This window comes from Dermacentor silvarum, chromosome 2, assembly GCF_013339745.2.
Source record: "Dermacentor silvarum isolate Dsil-2018 chromosome 2, BIME_Dsil_1.4, whole genome shotgun sequence".
NCBI classification, from domain to species: domain Eukaryota; kingdom Metazoa; phylum Arthropoda; class Arachnida; order Ixodida; family Ixodidae; genus Dermacentor; species Dermacentor silvarum.
Genome location: NC_051155.1, coordinates 234,902,321 through 234,924,458, shown reverse-complemented (window position 1 = coordinate 234,924,458; position 22,138 = coordinate 234,902,321). Strand labels below are relative to the sequence as shown.

Sequence of the window (22,138 nt, the reverse complement as noted above, 5' to 3'; positions counted from 1 at the left end):
CATTATTTATCCTCTACTACCTGCGCCCACCTGTCATTTCGAAGCATAAAGAAAAGCGGAAAGAGTCATTGCGCACGAATTTGCCTACTCACGTTATCTGATCTTAACTGCTCCTAAAATAGTGTGTTTTCTTTATGGACTTTCTCTCTAGGCTTTATCTGTACGCCGCACGCCGTCGCGATACAATGCGCTGGACCTAGAACCCTACAATCTAAGACACCTGCTTTACTCCCTTTTCCGCCACGGTGTCGACGTGACGGGCGGGAAACTTGAGGCTATAGGCTCTAAAAGCATAAAACGTGATGTCTCTACATCTGCTCGCCCGCCCTCGTGCGTCACGTTTCAGGCTACTAAACAAGCTAGTCATCAATCGTTGACCGAGCTGACCACCCGCCCCTGCTTCCTAACTGGCCCCGCGGCTGGACTTCATTACCACCGCTCTCACAATAGAGGTGGGGAGTAAACGGCAGGTCGATAAGATGCATTCACCAACACCCAAGCCTTCTACCTCCGACACCTCAGCAACTAGCAGAGTCTGAGGACCGACTGCTTGGTCTACGTACGCGCACGATGCCCTCACCACTGTCAAGCGAGTCCCGGCACTTGAGTTCGGCCGTCATTCGCCCGCTCTCGACGAGCAGACCCAGCCGGTTCCTCTCCGAGTCAGAGCAGCGCCCGATCCGAGACTCGATGGCGCTAAACAGGATCTCCAGCTCCCTGGACAACGTTATGCAAGAGAGAAAGAAAGATTGTGTAATGGCGGTCCCAGAGGTCAGCCTGGGCATAATGCGCAATGACGCGATGCTTCAGATGGTGAATAAGAAATACAGACAACGAGGGAACAGACGAAGAAGATAACGTCACACAAAGTACACAATCTAGCAAACTTAATTTCACTTTTCGGACCCAATTTTCAACTGAGGGCTGTCTTCTGCAACAAGATCAAGAACGTCATCGTATTGCACGATCCGAGTGCAACGGTCCCCATTGATTAACGTATGGAAGGCAACAGAAGGCACGATTGGAATGCTTTCACCATGGCGAGCACCAACACTACATACGTAAAGGAGCGCTTCACCTTTCCAACCAGGGATCATCCTTTAACGCGTTATTTTAATGAAATGCAAGGGAAGAAAAAAAATACAGATGTAGCGCAATGAGGAAGTTTACTTCTGGCTTGGAGAGGCACTGACATCCTCCCGAACTAGGGAAGCATCGCTGTCAGCGAGATAAACTTTGCGATCGAATGATAGTAGAAGGTGCAGTTGGAAGCAAAGGTGAGATCCCAAAGTGCGGGGTTGCGAGCCTTCCTTGGACATCAATTAACTGGGCTAGTTCGTGCGCTTTGAAGGGATTCGGCGCAAAAGACAGGACCTAAGGTGAATGCCTGTGTCAGTCATATAACCTTTTTCGCTGTTCGATTCCCTTCATAAATGTCGCAACGCGTCAATAACATTAATTTTCTTTTTTGGAATGCGCATTGAAGACAGAAGGATGGTCAAACACATCTTACAGATTCTATTATTTTTCATGCTGTTTAAGTATAACACAAGAAAAAGAAGGAGAATAAAAGAATATTAGAAGTCGCTAGCACGTCACTCGCTACGCATAGCAAAACGAGAGCCATAGACTAATTGGGAAAAAGCACGTCGGTGGTATCACGCGGAAGGACAGGTTGAATAGCGAAGGCAGGAGGGCAGCCGATGCACCCCAAACATGCGTGTTATTTCTTTAAGCACATTCTTTTAAGCATTTCTTTTAAGCATTTTAAGCATTTCTTTAAGCTCATAAGTCAGAGGCAAACGCCACGGCAAGCAGTGCATTCCATTCTCACATGGCTCGAGGAAAGTACAAATGTCTGAACGCTTCAGTTTCACAGGAATACTGTAAGCTTACTGCATTGCTAGACCGGGTGGATCGACGAACGAAATACTCAGGGTACGTACCCTTATCTATACCTAGCTTTTCATGGAAAATAGGTACAGGTATTTTAATCGCTCTTTATATCGCCTTTTTTGTGGGGTATATAATTCTGCTATTTCCAGAATCGCACTATAGGTGACGCATACCGACTAAAGGATTTGAATACGAAACTTAATCGCCTTTCTCTGATTGTTTTGCACACTATTTATTTATTTATTTATTTATTTATTTATTTATTTATTTATTTGTTTATTTATTTATTTATTTATTTATTTATTTATTTATTTATTTATTTATTTATTTATTCATTTATTTATTTACAGAAATACTGCAAGCCACATGGCCCAAGCAGGAGTGGCAATACACAAAGCAGGATGCACCAATGAACAACAATATTTAATGTAGTAGTAATGATAACGGAAGTCAAAATGACAAATTTCTACCAGTGCCAAATACCAACGCAACAGAAAAATATTGCATGTCATTTATATTACCTGTAAGTTGAAATACATAAACATTGTGCACAATGCCAAGCGAAATCGAATGCAAAAAAAAAGAACTAATTAGGCAATTACCATCACAACGTGTGTCCCTGATGACCGACCCGTATACTTAAGAATCGGGCGGACAAAAGTTTTGTGCATTGGCAGCTTAATTTCACTCGGCAAATTCGGCTAACATCGATTCACCCGCCGCGGTAGATTTGTGGCTAATGCGTTGTGCTGGTAAGTACGAGGCCACGGGTTCGTTTCCCAGCCACGGCGGCCACATTTCGACGGGGACGGAATGCAAGAACCCTCGTGTACCGTGCATTAGGTGCTCGTTAAACAACCCCAACTGGTCAAAATTATTCCGCAGTCTATATAAGGCGTGTCTCATAATCATTCGTAGTTTTGGCGCGTAAAAAGGCCGGAAATAAATTTTTAAACATCGCCTCAAATGACAGAATTTCTGCATGACTTTTCCTTTAATGTGTGACACGTGCTCGTTTAAGTCCGAGCTGATAACTACGCCCAAGAATTTGCAGCTTGTCACTAAATGTAAAATTTGTCCATCGATTGAATACAGATAAGTTAAAGGATGTCATTTCCGCGTCGCGGTCATTACAAGTCTTTCTCGCATTGATTTTAATTTGCCATGTGCAGCGCCACGATTGTACTGTAGACAGCGAGGAACTTAAAAGTGACTAGTCATCAGGACTACAGATTTCCTTAACATAGAACGCAATCGTCAACAAATAATTTTGTTTTAACTGGCACTTGCTTCACAGTATCATTTTTAAAAACTAAGGAAATTAAGGGAAAAAGCACTGGTTTTGAACGTGAATATGTTCCAACTGTATATGTTATTTGTATCGTATTTCGCTCGCAATTCCGTCGACTTGTCTTGTTTAGCATCGACACTTGGTTGACCCTTTCTTTTTTCAGCGTTTGACACTCTGGAATGCGCCCCTCACCTTGGTTTTCTTGTTGCTCTTCCATGCAACCGCGAGGCATAGCTAGGGCCTATTAGCCCCAAGTGTTTACGGCTTCTTCAAAACACTCGCCCAAGGCTCGAGTGACGCACTCGCGCTGCCGGCGGCTCCCCGCTCTCCCTGCTTCTCTGATACAGCTCTCCTTATGTATTATCAAAGATAGATCCTACGACGTACAATCCGCAATGTAAATTCTGTCCCCAGACGGCCACGTTATACCACATGGTCTGGGTGTGCCAGCAGAATCCGAAAATATCGGCCAAGCATAATCCGACGATAGTCGAGTGGGAGGCGACCCTGTCCAGCTCGGACCCAGAGCAGCGACAAGCCCTGGTCAACCGAGCCTAGACGGCGGCAAAAGCCAATGGTCTTCCGGACTAGGAAGTCCGACCACAAAACGACTATTAATTTTTCACTAATAAATGGTTTATTCTCTCTCTTCAGCTCCTAACTCTAACCGATGATGATGATGATTTGTTGTCGTCGCTGTCGTTGCTGTCGTAGTTGTTGTCGTTTAATGGCATCTCCTTTCAAATGGGGCGGGTACAAACAGTCACCTAGCCTGTTTGATATAATCAGGTTTTATTACTTCAACATGTATCACTATCTCGTCTTCTGCCTACCTGGTCTCGATCTCAACTTTCGTATTCAACCTCTCTCAGTATATTGCACCATTACCTACGCTTACAGCGACTCCGGTTCTATCAACCTCTTCCCTGCTATATTAACGCGATAGCGTTAAGAGCCCCATGTCGCAGAAAATCCGGCGTCAGCATGGATGTCGGTGTCCGGCGGAGAAAATCATCCCGAACCACTCCGATCGCGCAGGCCCTGCGCGTGGTGCAAGGTTATGGTGAATAAAAATTGAATTTCTCACAGTGAAATCCGTCAGAAAAATGGTAAAGTACGACTTAACCACAACCTACAGACATGGTGACAGCGTACTATTATTTGGATGTACGACAAAACATAATTCTGTTACGAGGAAACTGAAACACAAACCCCTTTTGCCAGCATTTCTACCATACCAACAGCGGCGCGCTCGGGTAGGCTACTTGCGAAAATGTTATCCAGATGGCGCTCGGATCCTCGGCAGGTCAAATTGGGATTTGGCCTGCCTTATGGATGGACGGATGGATGGATGCTATGAGCGTCCCCTTTGAAACGGGGTGGTGGGTTGCACCAACAAACTCTTGTTATTATTTTGTCTAATGTCCTACCTTTATTTTTGAGAAAACACACAACTGCAAAGAATTCCAAGCATCAAACTTTTTGAACTATTACTGGGAACTCTGTTTCTGTACGTTTCCGTTGTTCGAGGTCTCCCTACTTTTTTTCTGCTACCAAACCTGCAACCGCGTCTTACTAATCTCTATAGCGGACATGTTTACTTTCCCCCCGCTATCCCTGAACCCAAGGGCTTCAAGGAGGTCAGAGGAGCCTAGACTAGCAGCTGGATAGATTTCTTCACATTCCAGTAAAACATGGTCCATCGTTTCCCTAGCTTTCCCGCAGCAAGCACATGTCTCTTCATCCTTGTTGTTAAGTTGTTAAGGGCTCAGTCTCTGATGGTCGTGTCCGCGCGTATAGAAAAAAAGCTCTCGCCGTATTTGTAGACCCGTACACCGAAAATGACCAATCACCGCAAATGAAAACCGGTGGTGTCTAGGAACACAAATTCACTTGTCAGAGCAACTGAAGGGGAACTGATGCAGCTATCAGCGGCCCTTGCTATCAAGTGGCTTCAACAACTTCTCGCGTAACTTTATCTACATTTCTATATAAAACAGAGCACTTCTTAAACAAGGATTTGCACCGGCTTTTATGTGCGGTGATTGGGCCTTTTCGCTGTGCGGGCCTGCAGATACAGTTGTTTCTGGAAATAAACACTCAGTTGAAAGTTAGCACTCGTCCTGTAGTCTTGCTCTTGTCCGTGTCTTCTAGCGATATGACCCCCTCTGATGTATCTAAACCAACTAGCCCAAAAAGCCATACTTTTAATACCCAACTCCGACAAGATTTCTGATTTATAACACAGAAATGCAATTCGCGAACGTTAGCGCTGGCACTATTACTCTGTTCCAGATTGGTCGCACCACCGCATATTTAATGTAGTAGTTTCATTATGTTTTCATTATTGCTGCATTTATTTTGCATTTTATTTTTTTATTATTTTGGTGGACGCTTCAGTATGTCTTTTCTTCGTTTATGTATACATCCAGGTATTTATAGGGCTTGTCTTTGGGTACGACTTCCTGTTGATACCACGTCTTCACTCGTCTCTTCATTAAAGATCATAATTCACGATTTCTATGTGCTAAACTTAAGGCCTAGAATCGTCGCTACATTGCCACTCATATTCGGAAGTCTCTATAAATCCCTTGCATTGTCGGCTAGTAGCACGTCGTCTGCATGCATCAAACCAGCAACCTACTGTTGCACCTTTTGCTCATTATAGATGTAAGATACGTCAAACCCTAATTCACTGCTTTCCAGTCAAAAATGCACTTAACTTAAAGCGTAAACAAGAACGGAAACAGAGGAAATCTCTGCTTCAATCCTTGGTGAATGTCCACAACTTCAGCAATGTCTTGATCGAGCCATTGCTAATGATGGTAGTTTCTGCGAACAGACACGGACGTTCAGGCTAGACAATGTTGTGGGAGCAATCTACATGTGAGCCATCATTGCAGAGCTGCAGCGTGGCGGCAGCTTTGTCACAAAACTGGTTTCCCTATTTTCTATCAATCTCAAGAATCGAGCGCCGACATTAAGCGTTTAAATTTTCATGCATCATCGATGCTTCTAGTATTGACTGCGAAAGCTGAATGCTTGCGCTTTAGTGAACTATGAGAGTCATGAAAGTCCTCCACTGGCACTACATACAATGGTAGCGCCCTATGTCCCGAAGCAATCGTTTTAAGGTGCGAAGCACCTTATGCAGCCGGGCTGTCGGCGTCTCCTGTCGTAATCGTCGTCATCGTCGTCGTAGTCGTCGTCGTCGTCGTAGGTAAGCAAGTGGCTCGTGCTCGCGCTGGGCACAGCGCTCGTGCCACTGATCCCGCGTTCGTCCTCGTCATCGTCTTCCACAGCTTACTGCTGTTGCCGCTCATCATTCCAGCGTAGAATCTCACTTCTCTTCTGTCGTCGTAATGGGAAGGCCGCGTTTACGGAGTTATGAGCCATTGCTTAAGGCAATATGAGCCCATTAGCGGTGCATCACTGCATGCTTCGCACCTTCCCAGGTTTCACGTTAGTGGAGCTGCATTTCGCTCAATGGGTCATTCGAGCACCGAGGTTTTTCACTCCGTTTCAGCAGAAAGTCGATTGCGCATGCGCAGGTTTGATTCGGCGGGCGATTTCAATCTTTATTTATTTTCCAGTAAAAGAAACAGAAACTGGATGGTCATTTTGGGCTAAAAGCTACGATAGTAGCTTGACGGGGCCCAAAAGACCTTACATGGCAACATCAACTTGGCACATGATCAAAACACTGTAGTAGAACTGAGTTCCGGCCTATGAGCTGACCTAACCTAACCTGGGGCGCTATAACGTAAAATTATTGCAAACTGTTTTGATTCCAATTTCTGCAATCAGCCTACACGATTGGTCAAAACATTTTCCGGCCACTCTCAACTTCGCCTGTCTGTCACACGACGTCACGAAAACCGCGATAGCTCCCCATCTGATATAACGTGTACCACACTGATTATGCAAGATTAAACCACACAGAAGGAAAATCAGTCCTGATTCGACGCCTTTTCACCATTAGCCCTCTGCTCTTGGTCCAATATTTTCTCTCTAGGCCCATTTCGCCTGTCTGTCACGCGACCTCAGAAAACCGCGAAAACTTACCACGTCAAAGTGACTTGTACACGAAAAAAAAATGCATTAACTACGCCGAACAAAACTGCAAATTTTTCTGAACAGCCACAGACTGCCCCGTTTCGAAAGGAATAGAAGACGGCTGCCCGCCGATCGGTCAGGCCCTCGCTACTCGCACCTGCCGGTGAGCATGTATTTATTTGCGTATGTATTATGTATTTATCCACTAGAGCATGCTCCTCGCCTCTCGTCAGCCAATTAGATAAGAAAAACCGCTGAGTGTAGACAATGTTATTAGTTTTGAAAGCGAACAAAGGTGACCTCCTATAAACGAGGGCAGTGTTTGATTGGGTTGTTCAGACAACGCTGCGGGTTACTGCCCGATGCTTGCGTTGGTGGTTACGTAAATTTGACGTGAGGAGTTTGGAATCAAAACAGTTTGGAATTATTTTACGTTATAGCGCCCCTGGCATCAATGCTTGTTAGGCCATTAGGTTAGGTTAGGCTAGATTAGGTTAGGCTAGGTTAGGTTATGTTAGGTTAGGCCGCAACTCAGTTCAAGTCACCCGCCGAATCAAAGCTACGCATGAGCAATCGACTTTCTGCCCGAAAGGAATGAAAAAAAACCACGAGATAAGTCGTAATTTACGAGGATCGAGGTCTTCTCACTCATTAATTCGGCATTGATTCCGTTCTACACGTCGATGACAAACGCGCGCAGTTATATACTTTTTACGGACGAACAAACTAGTTCCGAAGCAGTCGCCATTGGAGTCCTACAATATATCTTACGCGTAAAGCCTCAGTGCGGAGTCAAAATTGCGAAATTCAGTTATCCTCGACTACAAAAGAACGGCACGCGAGCGTATGCTGATTTGGGAATTCAAGCTCTCAATAGAGCTCACCGAATCAGTGTTCCGCAAACTGCTTCGAATCACTTAACTGGGATGCCTTTATCCGATATTGTCATGCGTGAGCAACCCCCTCAGGGAACTGCTAGCGAGGAGAGACAGGCCTGTTGAGGCAGTCTTGCTCAGACAGCTTTTAACGTAGAGGTTTTCTGGAAAGGTAGGCAGTGCTTTTACATCGCTTGCAAACGTAATAAGCTCGACCGGTAACCCTTTTTTTAAGGATAAACGCAATGACAGCGAGTGGAGACTTCCCGCGCAAGCTGCATCCCTTGAGGCTAAATAGGTTAGTGGGTTGCCACGCGAAATAATGATAATGATCTGCGGTACGGTGGCATTACAAAGAGTTTCTTGGGAATTTTCGCAAGATTCTAGTAAGACCGTTTCCTCAAATTCCTCAAGAATCGCGCACACACATAAGGCACAGAAACAGAAAATATAGACAGCAGACGGGAAGGGGGGGCGGGAGCGGGGGGCGGGAGGGGGGGGGGGAAGGGATAACTCTGAAAAGCTTTTACTGAAAACGCAGTTCACGCAATTGAAAAAAAGGAAGATTGAACATCAAAGTTTTCATTATCATACGACACAACGTTGTTATAGAACCGGAACCAGATCGTGCTGGCGGACGCCGCCATTAACGAAGCAACAGTAATCTGCGGAGGAGACATTGTTATTGAACACAGCTTTTGTTCCCAAGTCATCTGCAGCAACAATACTTGCGCGAGTCTAATCACTCTCACGTCGTTCTTAATTTTCAAAAAAAAAAAAAGCGAGAAACCCGTTGCCTTCGGTATAGAGATGAAAACGCGCGGAGCACTTTGAGCGCAGCTTTCCAGGTCTGTCCGCTGATGAAAACACCGGATATCGCCCCCCCCCCCCCCCCCGGCAGGAAACAATGGTTCACTAGGTGCTCAGCCAGTTACGTCCCGCGTTAAATCATTCCACAGATAAAACACCTCAGGCAGGCCTCACTGTTTTCGACTGTTTTCGAACGTCACCTTGTCTCTCTTGCTTTCGTCGTTTCCCCGTTGGGTGTGCAAGATCCCTAATTCATATACCAGCCACGTGCGGTTAAAAACCGTTCTCCTAACGCCGTCATCTGGTAGTGCATTGTATACTTGTCCAATCAGTTTTGCGGAAGCCCACAAGGTAGAGGAAGGTTCACGAAAAGAAAAAGCTGTCATCCAACCGACTGTAGCACCAAGTTGCAAAGGAAACCCGTAAGGGTTTCTCGATTTTCCCTTTCATCTACTGAACTCGCGAGCACCCGGAAATTAGTGGAACAAAGCTTACTGCACGTTTCTTAAGCGAAAACTTTGTCCTTGCGTATAAACCACTTTCATCCCAAGAAATAATTATTTCTACACTAAAGAGTTTCCTTTTTTATTGCGATAGCAATTATATGGACATTTCTACCGGATTTCTGCCGTCGCCGTCGCCGTCGCCGTGAGGTTCCCTATAGATAAAATCTTCGCCGCGCGCCGTATGCCCGAGCGGAAGCGTGCAGGGACGCGCGCTATCACGGAGAGCGAACGCACTCAATCACCCACGCGCAAGCAAGGAAGCGGGAAGCCAGCGCCGGAGGGAGCGCGCAGGGGGGGGGGGGGGGGGGGGGGGCGCACTTCTACGCTGCCAACAACCGCACTCGTCGCTCGTCCGCACCGTCTCTTATCTCCACACGGCCCTGACCTTTATGCGCCGTGCATTCGCCGCTCAGTTTCCGTTGAAGCGATAGACCGCACGTACCTTCACCCGCTGCTGCGGCGTTTGCTGCCAGCGCTGCGCTTGCTGCCAGCGTTTTGACAGTCGTTGTCTGCAGTCATTCAGTGTGATCTATTCATGTTTGTTTGTGCGCGCTCACACCACGCTTGTTCAATCAGTTAGTAATAGTCGGGCCACATTTTCCAACGCACGCTACACATGCAATGCTGCCCGGGTCGGCAGTGCAGCGCTACAGGTGTGTCCCTTCGCACGCGCTGCCCACGGGAAGTGCTTCTCATCAACACCACCGTTTCACACGCGCCTCCTCGTGGTCATCGAGTCTCTCTTCAAGTCGGTCTACTTACGCCGCAGCACACCTGCTTACTTAATCAGCTCATGTTTACTACAATTCATATTGCTACCAAAGCCGCTCACCTTACTTCGTATGACATTGCTGTGTTGCTATCGCATTCATTGCTTCGCCCTTAGGGCGAAACTGTGACATTTCTTCCCTATAATTCCGCCGTTTAGTCTCATAACGTGAAGGGCAACGTAGCAAGCGATTACCATTGGTTCGATCTAATCCTGTCTTTCTCAGCGACCAATTGTGGGTATTCTAACCTAGAGCACGGCACGGGCCGATTTTTGGAGCCCATAAATACGTTGGGCTGCCGGCCGAGCCCGACCAAAAGATTCATGGCGAGACCCGAGCCAGGCCCGGGCCCGGAAATAATCTACGTTACCCGCCCGGCCCAGCCCGCTACCCGCTTACCTTAGGCCCGAGCCCGGCCCGAGCCCGGCTCGAAACAGGCCCGAATCGTGCCAGAGACCGAAAAAGACATGTTTTTCAGAGTCGAGACGCGCGAGGATAACTCGCTGCACGTTAAATGCACACTGCTAGAAAGTCCTAGCCCGGCCCGGGCCCACGTCAAAAAGCACATGCCATGCCCGAGCCCGTAAAAAAGCTGCCCTACCCGGCCAGGCCCGGCCAGGCCCACGGGCCGGGCCGGGCCCGGGCTCTCGGGTAAGCCCGAGCCCGTGCAGTGTTCTATTCTAACCTGCCTTCTTGTCATTTTGCTTTTTTTCTTCTTCTTCCGTTACCACTGTTTTCACCTTGTAATAGCTGCTGCTACCACCTCCTCCTCCACTCAGATTTTTGCTATGCATCAGTTGCCGACTTTTTCCTTCACATATCAAATGTTTTGTACACATCAACATGCTACTTCTGATCTTTCTCAAATCGGCAGGGCCATCCCAATAAACACGATGGACCAAATTCACTAACCTTTTCGTTCGTAGGTTCTCTTTGTCATTGGCTGATCACTTCCGCGAATAGTACGTCCAGTCCCGTACTATTCACTGGCACCTGTTCTTACGAACAGTACAGATGTAAGAGCGTTTTTCTTAATACGGACCTATGTGAGCCTGTATTCTCAAAAACTTTTTATGCTACAATTTTTTAAAGCGAATAGCTTTCTTCGCCTCTGCCGCCGGTTTTTTGTGGCTCGCGTGCTCCCGTACAATTGAGTTGCCCGGCGCACGTTCGTCGCAGAACTCCAACTAGCCCTTTGAGAGAGAGAGATAGAGAGAGAGAGAGAGATTTGATGGGAAAGGTCTCTATTTGTGCTTCCCGGCAGGGGGAAGCATGAGCAGCACGGCTGTCGCGCTTGAGCTTTGTGACGTCTGAAGGTTTGCGCAAGGACAGCCCTCTCCTTCTTCTGTCGCCTCCCGCCCCTCGTTACAGTAATAAGGCGGGAGAGGAGCATGGCAGTCGCGTTCCACGCCGGTGCTCACAGCACTTCTTTCTGGGGTTTTACGTGCCAAAACCAGTTCTGATTATGAGGCACGCCGTAGAGGAGGGCTCCGGATTCATTTTGACCACCTGGGGTTCTTTAACGTGCACTACAACGCAAGTACACGGGCGTTCTTGCATTTCGCCTCCATCGAAATGCGGCCGCCGCGGCTGGGATTCGATCCCGCGACCTCGTGCTCAGCAGCACAGCTCGTGCCACTGGAGAGATCACATATGTCGAATCGGCATTTGTGTAAAGCATCTCAAACTACCTGCCACAGATGTGATGGCTAATGATTTTATTCTCTGCGGAATCGCGCAACAAAGCTACAAATGCTACCTAAATAATCTCACTGCGACAAATATACGAGTATATGTCGTCTTCAAGCGCAGCGCTCCTTTAATAAGCGAATAGTTGTCTTGAAGCGTTCGGCTATCCGCTTACATTGACAATCGTCATCGATGGGTTCTGCAGAAATTTCTTTTTGTAAGATGAAATTCTTCTAAATCTTGAAGCTGGGCATGTCATAAGCGAGGACGACCGGCCACTGTCACAGAACGCTTACGAATCGAAAAGCTTTGTGAATACGAGCCATGTCGCGTACTACGTACCGTATACACTCTTCTGACATTGAACGGTAAACCGTTCAACCAGTCCTCATTTCAAGGAATAATCGAATACAGTATTGTGGCTCGGAAGTTAGAGGAATCGAGGCTCACAACAGTATTCGAAACATGCAGCCAAACAGTACGCAAGGGGTGGAATTCACAGAGCTTCTTGCTCGTAAGTGTATTTTGCCATCTACCGACCGCCTTTGCTAATAATATGTGCAGCATCAGTGTTGGCTGGCACTTTGCTCTTTCTAACAAATATAGCGTAAGAGCTTTACGTGAATACGGACTTAGGATGATTGGAGCAACAATCAGAGTGGCAATTAAGCAATCTTACAACAGCACAGTGCTACCAACAAGAATAGGATTCATGGAATAACTATAAGAAAAAACGCTAGTTATACATATACTCTATATTCAATACAAGTTCCTTTATATCATAAAATTGAATGTGCCTATAAATAAAACGTATTTAGGCAGATTACTAGTAATATGTGCATTGTGTTATGAATTTACATAAATGTTCTTTTTCCCGTCTCTCATTCAGATAACTGAACTTTTCGCACATTCAGAGCCCTGCTGCCCTGTGCATAAACCATGACCGTATAAAAGTTCCTGCCAATATGGAGGCTACTTTTTCTTTAGCATGTGCGCACTCGATTGGATCCCGGAAAACCGGGATCCAATATCGGTTGAGCCTCTTTTCCCGTATATATCCGCACTTCCGTGTTAGAGGGGACGTTGCTATTTTTATTGGCGACTGCACTGCAGAAGTTGCGGCTGTCAAAGTGCTAGTGCCTCAGGTGGACTTCCCTGAGGCACTAGCATTGAAAGACGAGAGGCAACGCCACTGCTGTTATATCTTTCTTTTTTTTTTTCTGACAGACCTGGTTTACTGAGCGTGTGGGCGTAGCGCTAGTCGATGCTGTCAAGGATGGTGTTGATTAGGGGCTGCAAATGATCGGAAAACTCTGCCAGACAAGAGCCTTCTGATCCCTTAACATCACCAACGCCATCACCAATATTAATGAATAGAATATTCCTCCACGCGTATTCCACCTAGTCTAAATTAAAAAAAAAGGATAGTGAGAAATAAAAAATATCACCGACGATTACGATACTTCCTAATGCAAAATTTGAGCGCAGCTCTGTATGTGTTTTCATTTCGCGATATGTTGGCTGGTGCGGAGAACCTGTCTCGTTTGGTACGTTACAAACGAAGCGAAGTGTGGCGCGACTGCCCCGCTAATTTGGAGATCGCAGGAGCCAGGACGCGATCCACAGCAGCCGCCGCAGACAGACATCCCAGACGACGCACGCTACTCTGGCGCCATCTCGTAGCCATCATCGCCGCACTGCGCTTTTCTTCTCATGCTTTCGCCATACCCTCCTCCTCCGCTTTCCGCCTCAGTGGTTCCGCTGCACCCTCCTCCTCCACTTTCCTCCTCCCGTATTTCATCCCCCGCTGCGCTCCGTGTTTGCTCTTTCATCCTTCACTGCACTCGTTCGCTCGGTTACGCCGACACCGGCGTTCGCCGCAAGAACAGGCGCCTAAGAGCTGCGCTCTAAAACGAGGAGCTGATCACAATATTCGGAACAATATTTGAATACAACCGGGCTGGTCTTCGACAAGCGAGGCTGCGGCAACCGCGGTTTCGTTTTCTTGGTGATAGGCTGTGGATATCTGAAGAAATCCATCTTTATTATAATACTCGTTTGCTGCTTGTTTTTATGCGTTTACGAGGCTCCCACGGTGTCCTTGGTGAAGCTAAACGAGTCACCTTGTTTATATTTCGTGGAAATGGGCGGCAAGTTATTGGGAATGTGAAGGCAAAGTTCAAACTATACTATATGTTGGTTAATTACGGCCTTTACACTAACTTGCGCATTATTAGTGTGTTTTAAGTGTGTTTTAAGAACGACCGCCTTGCAATCGGCGCCCGCAATGGAAGGCTGACGCAAAGAACAATATCGTGAAAACTTTCCGACGAATCTAAAAAAATATATATTTCGCCTATAGGTTTCACTGATAACGCGCGCAAGAAAAAATATATAATATCGTGCTTCCCCTGTATATCGCAGATAGAAAAAGTGCCAGAATTTTTTAACAGCGACGTTGTTTAGAGGGATACGGACACTAAATCTGAAAATTTTACGAAAATGCTGAAAATGAATCCTCAGCGTGCGATTACACCGAAAAGAAGTAGTCACTTAGCTCATTTTTGACCCGATGGCTTTATTTTTGGCGTTTGTGTCAGCGTGCGCCATGCCGCCTGACCCGCGGGAGTTGGAAGGCGTGACGTCACGACAATCTCGTTGGAATAGTCAGCCGGTCGGCCGAGGTCATTCGAAGAACGCCGACGCCGCCATCGCGAGCATAGATTCGAGTTCTGGTGCCTCTACCAGCGATGAGCACACGTCTGAAAACGAGGACCATTCCAACTCGTCAAAAAATATTACCGCTTACGGTTACGAGCCTTCCGCGTCAAGCGACGAAGAAGAGCAGGCGGCCGTGGACGTGCCGGTCATGTTTCGCGAACCGTAGCGAGAAGATTTCGCTCTGCACCAGACACTTGTGCAAGAATTATTTGTCATTTCATCTGTGAAAATGCTTTTATTGCGATAGCAATTATATGGACACTTCAACCGGATTTCTGCCGTCGGCGTCGTCGTCGCCGTCGCCGTCGCCGTCTGGTTCCCTATAGATAAAATCTTCGCCGCGCGCCGTATGCCCGAGCGGAAGCGTGCGGGGACGCGCGCTATCACGGAGAGCGAACGCACTCATCTCCCACGCGCAAGCAAGGAAGCGGGAAGCCAACGCCGGAGGGAGCTGGGGGGGGGGGGGGGGGGGGGGGGGGGCGCACTTCTACTTTGCCAGCAACCGCGCTCGTCGCTCGCTCGCACCGTCGCTTATCTCCACACGGCTCTGACTTTTATGCGCCGTGCATTCGCCGCTCAGTTTCCGTTGAAGCGATAGACCGCACGTACCTTCGCCCGCTGCTTGCTGCCAGCGTTTTGACAGTCGTTGTCTGCAGTCATTCAGTGTGATCTATTCATGTTTGTTTGTGCGCGCTCACACCACGCTTGTTCATTCAGTTAGTAATACTCGGGCCACATTTTCCAACGCACGCTACACATGCAATGCTGCCCGGATCGGCAGTGCAGCGCTACAGGTGTGTCCCTTCACACGCGCTGCTCACGGGAAGCGCTTCTCATGAACACCACCGTTTTACAGGCGCCTTCTCGTGGTCATCGAGTCTCTCTTCATGTCGGTCTACTTACGGCGCAGCACACCTGCTTACTTAATCAGCTCATGTTTACTACAATACATATTGCTACCAAAGCCGCTCACCTTACTTCGTATGGCATTGCTGTGTTGCTATCGCATTCATTGCTTCGCCCTTAGGGCGAAACTGTGACAATTTTTCAAGAGCGCACGCAGGCGAGGCAGCTGCGGGGTACTTCAGCACTGCGTGGATGACTGAATAGTAGTTTATGCCGTCGGCGTGAGCAACTGCTGTGAGGTATCAGTACCTCCGAGACTCTCACGTCCACTTCGACATTACCGCCTTCGTGCCCAGCCTCGGGCATCTCGCCCCAGCCTCGCCCTCACACTGCTCAAGAAGGCTGCAAGTGAACGAAAACAGTACCGACATCTTTTCGCCTCCTCTTTTCAAACGCGCCGCTGATCATTTCTGCCCAGCGTTTTCGTGAGAAGACCGATGGCACAGCGTCAAACTTTAGGCGATTGCCTTTTGAGCGGCATGCCGAGGCTTTTCAGCATAGCCGGGCTGGTCACATAATCATCATCGACGAAGTGGTCCGCGCAAATGAAGTCATTTTAGGGGCGAAGCTCCTTAGGGTCGAGCCTTGTCCGCCATCGTCGCGCCGTCGCGCCGTTGTAGCCACGCTAGTACTCGCCGCTCCCGATAGAGGCGCAGCTGTGCTCTCTTTCTCTTTCTCTCTCGTTCCCTATGCGCGTTTTCTCTCTCCCGTCCGTAGCTAGGGGCGCTGCGTAGCTAGGGGCGCTGCGTCATTCTCGACGCGCGCTCTCTTTCTCGCTCGTCCGTAGCTCTGGTTTACCCGAATGATCCCCCGGTGATTCGCCCACTCATCATCATTCACGTCGTGGATATGCGGTGATTTTTTAGAAGTCTCCAGGCTGGGCCTGATGGCTGACAAGCAGGTATCCACAGTTTACGCACCTTCTCGTCTCTGGGAAACGTGTGCGACGGCGTGTCACGACCGACGATGCTGTTATAACAGCAATGTCTGGGCATTTCCTTCCGCCGCGACGAACGCGTCAATACCAAGCGACGACCGCGGGAAGGCTCATGTAAGACGCACCACCTGCGTATAGCGCCGACGGGGATAATGTTTCAGACGGACCACGTGCGAAGATCGCCGAAAGGTGTTAAACAAACGCTGCAAGGGACCGACACCCCCGGAAACACAGCGACGGCTGTGGTTGACCTAGGCCGCGCGCGCGGGTGGGTGTTATGACGTTAAATTTCAGCTTCCGCCGGCAGCCGCTTGGAGGTAAGGTGCAACAGAAAATTGCAAAAAAAATGTTGCTCTTCTTTTTTTTTTTAAGCAGCTTGTTGTATTCGTTATTTTCAACAGTTCAACTTTTGTTCCGACACAAAAAACCGCCCGCCAACTTTTGTGTCCATGTCCCTTTAAGCCGGCCGTAAGTCCGTCATGCGTCGGAAAAAATGTTGTCCGATCCTGGCGGTAGTGCAGAAAGGGTCCAAGCGCAATGGCACATACCCCTGTGAACTAGCGAAGCTGAACCTGGCTAAGTCAAGCTAAGCATGGTTGGGACTACTTAAGCTTAGCATCGATAGCCAATCGATAGTCAATCAATAGCTAATCTATAATCGATGAATAATGAATAAATTCCTGGAAATGCTGGGGATGACTTGGTAGTGTCATCATTTCGCCTAGCCCAAAAGCCAGGACTTGCTAGGTGCCCATCAACTCCGCTATCTCTTAAGCATTGCGCCTCCAGTGCAAGCTCGCTAATATTTTTTGACCTGCAAGTTAATCAGATTATTTCATTCAAGAACCACATATTCGGTATTTTCCTTTTTGCGTTGTGTTGTTGCGATGCCCTGTCAAGTTATTCTATTCTAAAAAGCAGCATTCTGGTTGCGTTGCCATCTGTTTCGTACAATAAGATTTATGGAGTGCAATTCGTAAGAACAAAAAAATATTAAAACTGCCCCCGCGAGGCGTTCACTGCCAGCGCAATATTACGCGTGAGCGCAGGAGAAACTGCTGCTGGCAAAGTGGCCATTACGTCCGTTATGTAACACAACCCAGCCGTGTGAAAAGCGCGTGGTCATCGTCTGCGCAGTGTCAAAATTTACTCGCAGTTTACAGAGTTACAGTAAGGTGCAAAAAAGAAAGAGCCTCTCTAACATAAGCGTCGATCGACCATCCAAGATAATGAACTCCTTATGCAACAACGTGATTAGATATCATGGTATGCCCGGCGCGAAGAATATGGACAAGAACTAAAACGGACACAAACAAACGCAAAACAAAAGACAAGACAAGACAACGCGACAGACAATAAACAGGAGGCGTTGGTTCGTATCTGCTTTTCTCCTTGTCCGCAGTTTACATGGTAGTAAATATGCGGAACTATGTTCTAGTGAAAAAGGCCACTGTTAACCGGAACAGTGTTTCACATACTTGTGCCCGGAACCATGTTTAAGTATGAGGAACAATGGCCCGCTTATAGCTTGAACCTAAGTTTAACGATATTGAAAGTTACGCGTACAAGTTATCCCCACGTGCTGTTTTATGAAGAGAAGGATCAAGACAAATTTGTCGGCACCGCCGACGTGATTCACCTAGAAAATCAGTATTGACATACACCAACAGCCGCGCTACTTTTTGTTATTGCGATAGCAATTGTAGGACACTCAAAGAGGATTTCTGCCGTCGGCGTCGCCGTCGCCGTGAGGTTCCGTATGACGTCAACGGCGATGAAATTGTCGCCACGCTAGTATGTTCGAGTGAAAGGGCATGAGGGACGCGCGCTTCCATGGGGAGCGAACGCACGGCGGAGAACAAACGCGCGTTCTTCGCCGTGCTCCCTGAAGGGCTGCAGAATTAAGCGTCTCTTTCCTCCTTTACAATCACCATATATAGAGAGCAAATGCGACTTCTTCCGTCGCGCGAAAGGCCGTGGGAGGACGGGAGGGAGGGAGGGGAGGCGACGTTTAGCTGCGGCACCAAATGCGTATTTATGTAACAACGTTGCGAGGCGAGAAGGTGGTAAAAACTTCCGACGCCGCTCGACGAGTTTCCCGTTCTGATCTCGTCGAAAACCTCCGAGCCGACCCCCAGAGGCCCTGGCAACAGTCACCAATGCCGCGCGCGTTCGGTGCGAACACGGGCAAAACGGCGACGGCGTCGACAACAGTTCTGCGCGTTGCTGGTGCTGCTGCATGTTTATACAGCTGTTAATTCTACTATCCTTACTCCGTATAGCTCTCTACTAAGTTGCTATCGCAATTGATGCTTCGCCTTTCGGGTGAAACTGCAACATTTTTTTTAATTATGGTATCGAGCCATAAACTTTTGGTTACTGTTATGCAAAATTGTAAACTTTCATCTAGCATTATTTACTGTGCACCACCCAGCATTGCTTGTATCTTTGTTAATTCCCTAATCCCTTGTTTTCTCTTCATCAACGTCCGATCCTTGTTCCCACTCCGTCCATACGTCCTCTGGTTCTTTATTTATTTATTTATTTATTTATTTATTTATTTATTTATTTATTTATTTATTTATTTATTTATTTATTTCTTACTTTCTTTCTTTCTTTCGTTCGCTTGTTCGCTCGTTCGTCTTTACCTATCTTTTGCCTGTCTCTTTTCACCCTTCCTTAAGCCAACGTGGAGTCATCTCCACCAGCCTATATTTACGTCCACTGCAGGACGAAGGCCGGCCTGCAATCTCCAATTCCGAACCCCTGTCTTGCGCTAGCTGATTCCAACTTGCGCCTGCAAATTTCCTAACTTCATCACCTCACCTAGTTTTATGCTGTCCTCGACTGCGCTTTGCTTCTCTTGGCACCCATTCTGTAACTCTAATGGTCCACCGGTTATCTACCCTACGCATTACATGGCCTGCCCAGCTCCATTTCTTACTCTTAATGTCAACTAGAATGTCGGCTATCCCCGTTTGCTCTCTGATCCACACCACTTTCTTCCTGTATCTTAACGTTAGGCCTAACATTTTTCGTTCCATCGCTCTTTGTGCGGTCCTTAACTTGTTCTCGAGCTTCTTTGACAACCTCCAAGTTTCTGCTCCCTATGTCAACGTGGAGTAAGGCGGGGCAATATATTCTTGCAAATCGGGTCCTCCTTTCCGTCGTCCTGCCATTAAACCTCCTTTTCATGCAACTACGCATCAACTGGCCATCACACTTTCTACAAAGTCTGCACAGTATGCCATTTTTCGAATGCTTTATTTACCCTCGTTTCTATTTCACATGAGCTTGCTCCTGATCTCTTCAATTTTCACTGCCGTGTCCTTTTAGCACGTACTATTTGCAAACGATAGTGTCATCTTCATGCGCTCTTCCACATTAAAACTGGTTATACATTGATAATATCGTTCCAGCTAGATTCACTAAGTAAGCGGAACGTATTTGGAAAATTTTGTGGCTAAGCGGCAATGGCATTGCGCTGCTAAGCACGAGGTCGCTGGTGTTCGATTCCCGGCCGCGGCGGCTGCATTTCGATAGGAGCGAAATGCAAAAACACTCGTGTAGCGTGCATTCGTTGCACGGTAAAGGAACCCCAAGCGGTCAAAATTATTCCGCAGTCCCCCCAATACGGCTTGCTTCATAATGAGATAGTGGTTATGGTGCGTAAAATCCTGGTATTCAGCAAATGTAATCTTGTCGCAATAGGTATCATGTACTTAATCACTCTCGGCTAGCTTCTCAGCTTCATATTCACGTCGCGTTCGGGCAGTGTGTCAGTCGCCTCTCCGCAATAAAATAACAACGCTGAGGTGTGAGTGCATCCAAGAAAAGTAAACAACCAGTTCACTCGTATGCTGTCGTAGGCTCGTAGGCTGTCGTAGGCGGTCGTTACTCTCGTAGGCTGTCGTTACTCGTAGGCTGTCGTTAACTGACAACACTTTAGTTCGAAGTTCACGATCATAGCTGCCGAAACGTAACTCTGCAAGGTGCTTTCTTTTTTTTTTTTTTTTTTTTAGCCTTCTATACCGCGAGCTGACACCTTCGTTTCCTCTCTTGCAAAACAGCCATATTTCAAACGCGATTCTAAACTGCGCTCGTACCAAGCTCCGAATGCAAAAGTGCCTTCTGTTGACCGCTCCATCGAGAGGGCTGTCTCGTCTTCGTTCGAGCAGAAACGTTGAATGGCAGCTGAATATGGCCCATTTTTCCATTCAGCATTCCGAAATACTCAGTTTACGAGCTCTCTGTGCTTTCAGTGATCATGTACTCCCGCTTAAGGGTAATGAACAGGAAGAGCAAATGAAAGAGGCACTTCATTGGGTCGCCCGCGTATGGGTGTATTTCTACCACAAGTGCTCTAGGAAGCACGCTCAGTTGATTCAACGCTTACGTATACGTGACTCGGCGCAAGCCAGACCACCCTCGACCGTTTAGCTGAACTCGACAACGTGTGGCGACAATTACACCATCCCCCGTCTCGCCCCCCCCCCCCCCCCCCTCGCTTTTTTCTCTTCGCGGCGTTGCGAAAGACTGCTGTGTGAGAGGAGTTATCTGTCGGCGCCGTAAAACACGCCGTGCGTGGCAATGAAATGGCTGGCAATACCATTCCTTCTATGCCACCTATACCGGTTGCTGACCTAAGTAATAGTTTTGACGGTGGTTCGGCGGGTAATTTAGGACAGACATCGACTGGACCTGGATGCCCCCATTTCGCGTGCGTTTCCCTTCGATCAGCCATATCTGTACGTTTACGCCGTTAAGTGCCAAATAATATTGTTAAAGCCACCCTGCTCCATTATATTGGCAGAGACAAGGTTTTTCTCGAAGCTGTGCGTTCAGCAGCCGATTAGGTGGTTTGTGCAGAGCGCCCTTGTCTGTCTAGTCATGCCCGGAAAAATCTTTAAATAAACTCTTTTTTTTTTCTTGTTGCCTAGACTCCATACTATACTTATGCTACCAGACGAAAATGGCAAGGAGAGTTGTTCTTATCTTTATTTTGCAATTCCTGTGGATTTTCTCCCGTGAAGCAGGAATCGTCGGAAGGATAGCTTCAACCCATTTTACCAGTTCCCCTTATCCCTAACACAGGCCAGCGTGGCATCGAGTTCCATAAAAAAAGTTTTAAGTGCGAGGCACTTCAAGGGCCCGGGCTGTCGGCGTATATAATGTGCTCTCATGTCGTCGTGATCACGCGCAAGAACAGGGTCCAAACAAGTGCAGAATTGATCAAAATTGGTTCAAAATAAGCTAACATGATTGAGAATAATTTAAAAGATAGGAATAAACAAGCATTAAGCGCATTAATTGCCAGAAACTCGTGAAAATCGTTAAAATCTTGTATAGTGATCTCACGTCGTCGTGGTCACGCGCAAAAACAAGTTATCAAAACAGGGTCAAAACAAGTGCAGAATTGATGAAAACTGGTTCAAAATACAGTAACACGATTCAGAATAATTTAGAAGATAGGAATAATCAAGCATTAGGCGCATTAATTAGCAGAAACTCGTGAAAATTGTTTCCCAAATGCCAGTCTGCATGGTACCAGCGCAGCGCAAGAGAGGGTGCCACCACCCCAAAAGCACTCGATTCCTCCTCACTTCAGCGCTACTCCAGCAGCCGATCAGCGCGCGCCGTGTGCCAAGAGAGAAGGAACAGGCTTCATAAGCAGTTGGCGC

The 22,138-nt window shown here is 47.5% G+C and overlaps 1 protein-coding gene across 2 annotated transcripts in view; it reads right to left on the bottom strand.

The window, feature by feature from the left end:
- Window positions 1-22,138, bottom strand: part of LOC119442875 (uncharacterized) — a 57,579-nt gene that overhangs the window by 7,832 nt on the left and 27,609 nt on the right. For both annotated transcript variants that reach the window (XM_037707920.2, XM_049662432.1), the window contains one exon: window positions 581-717. In XM_037707920.2, the coding sequence (XP_037563848.1) occupies window positions 581-717 (137 nt within the window). The remainder of the gene's footprint in view (window positions 1-580; window positions 718-22,138) is intronic.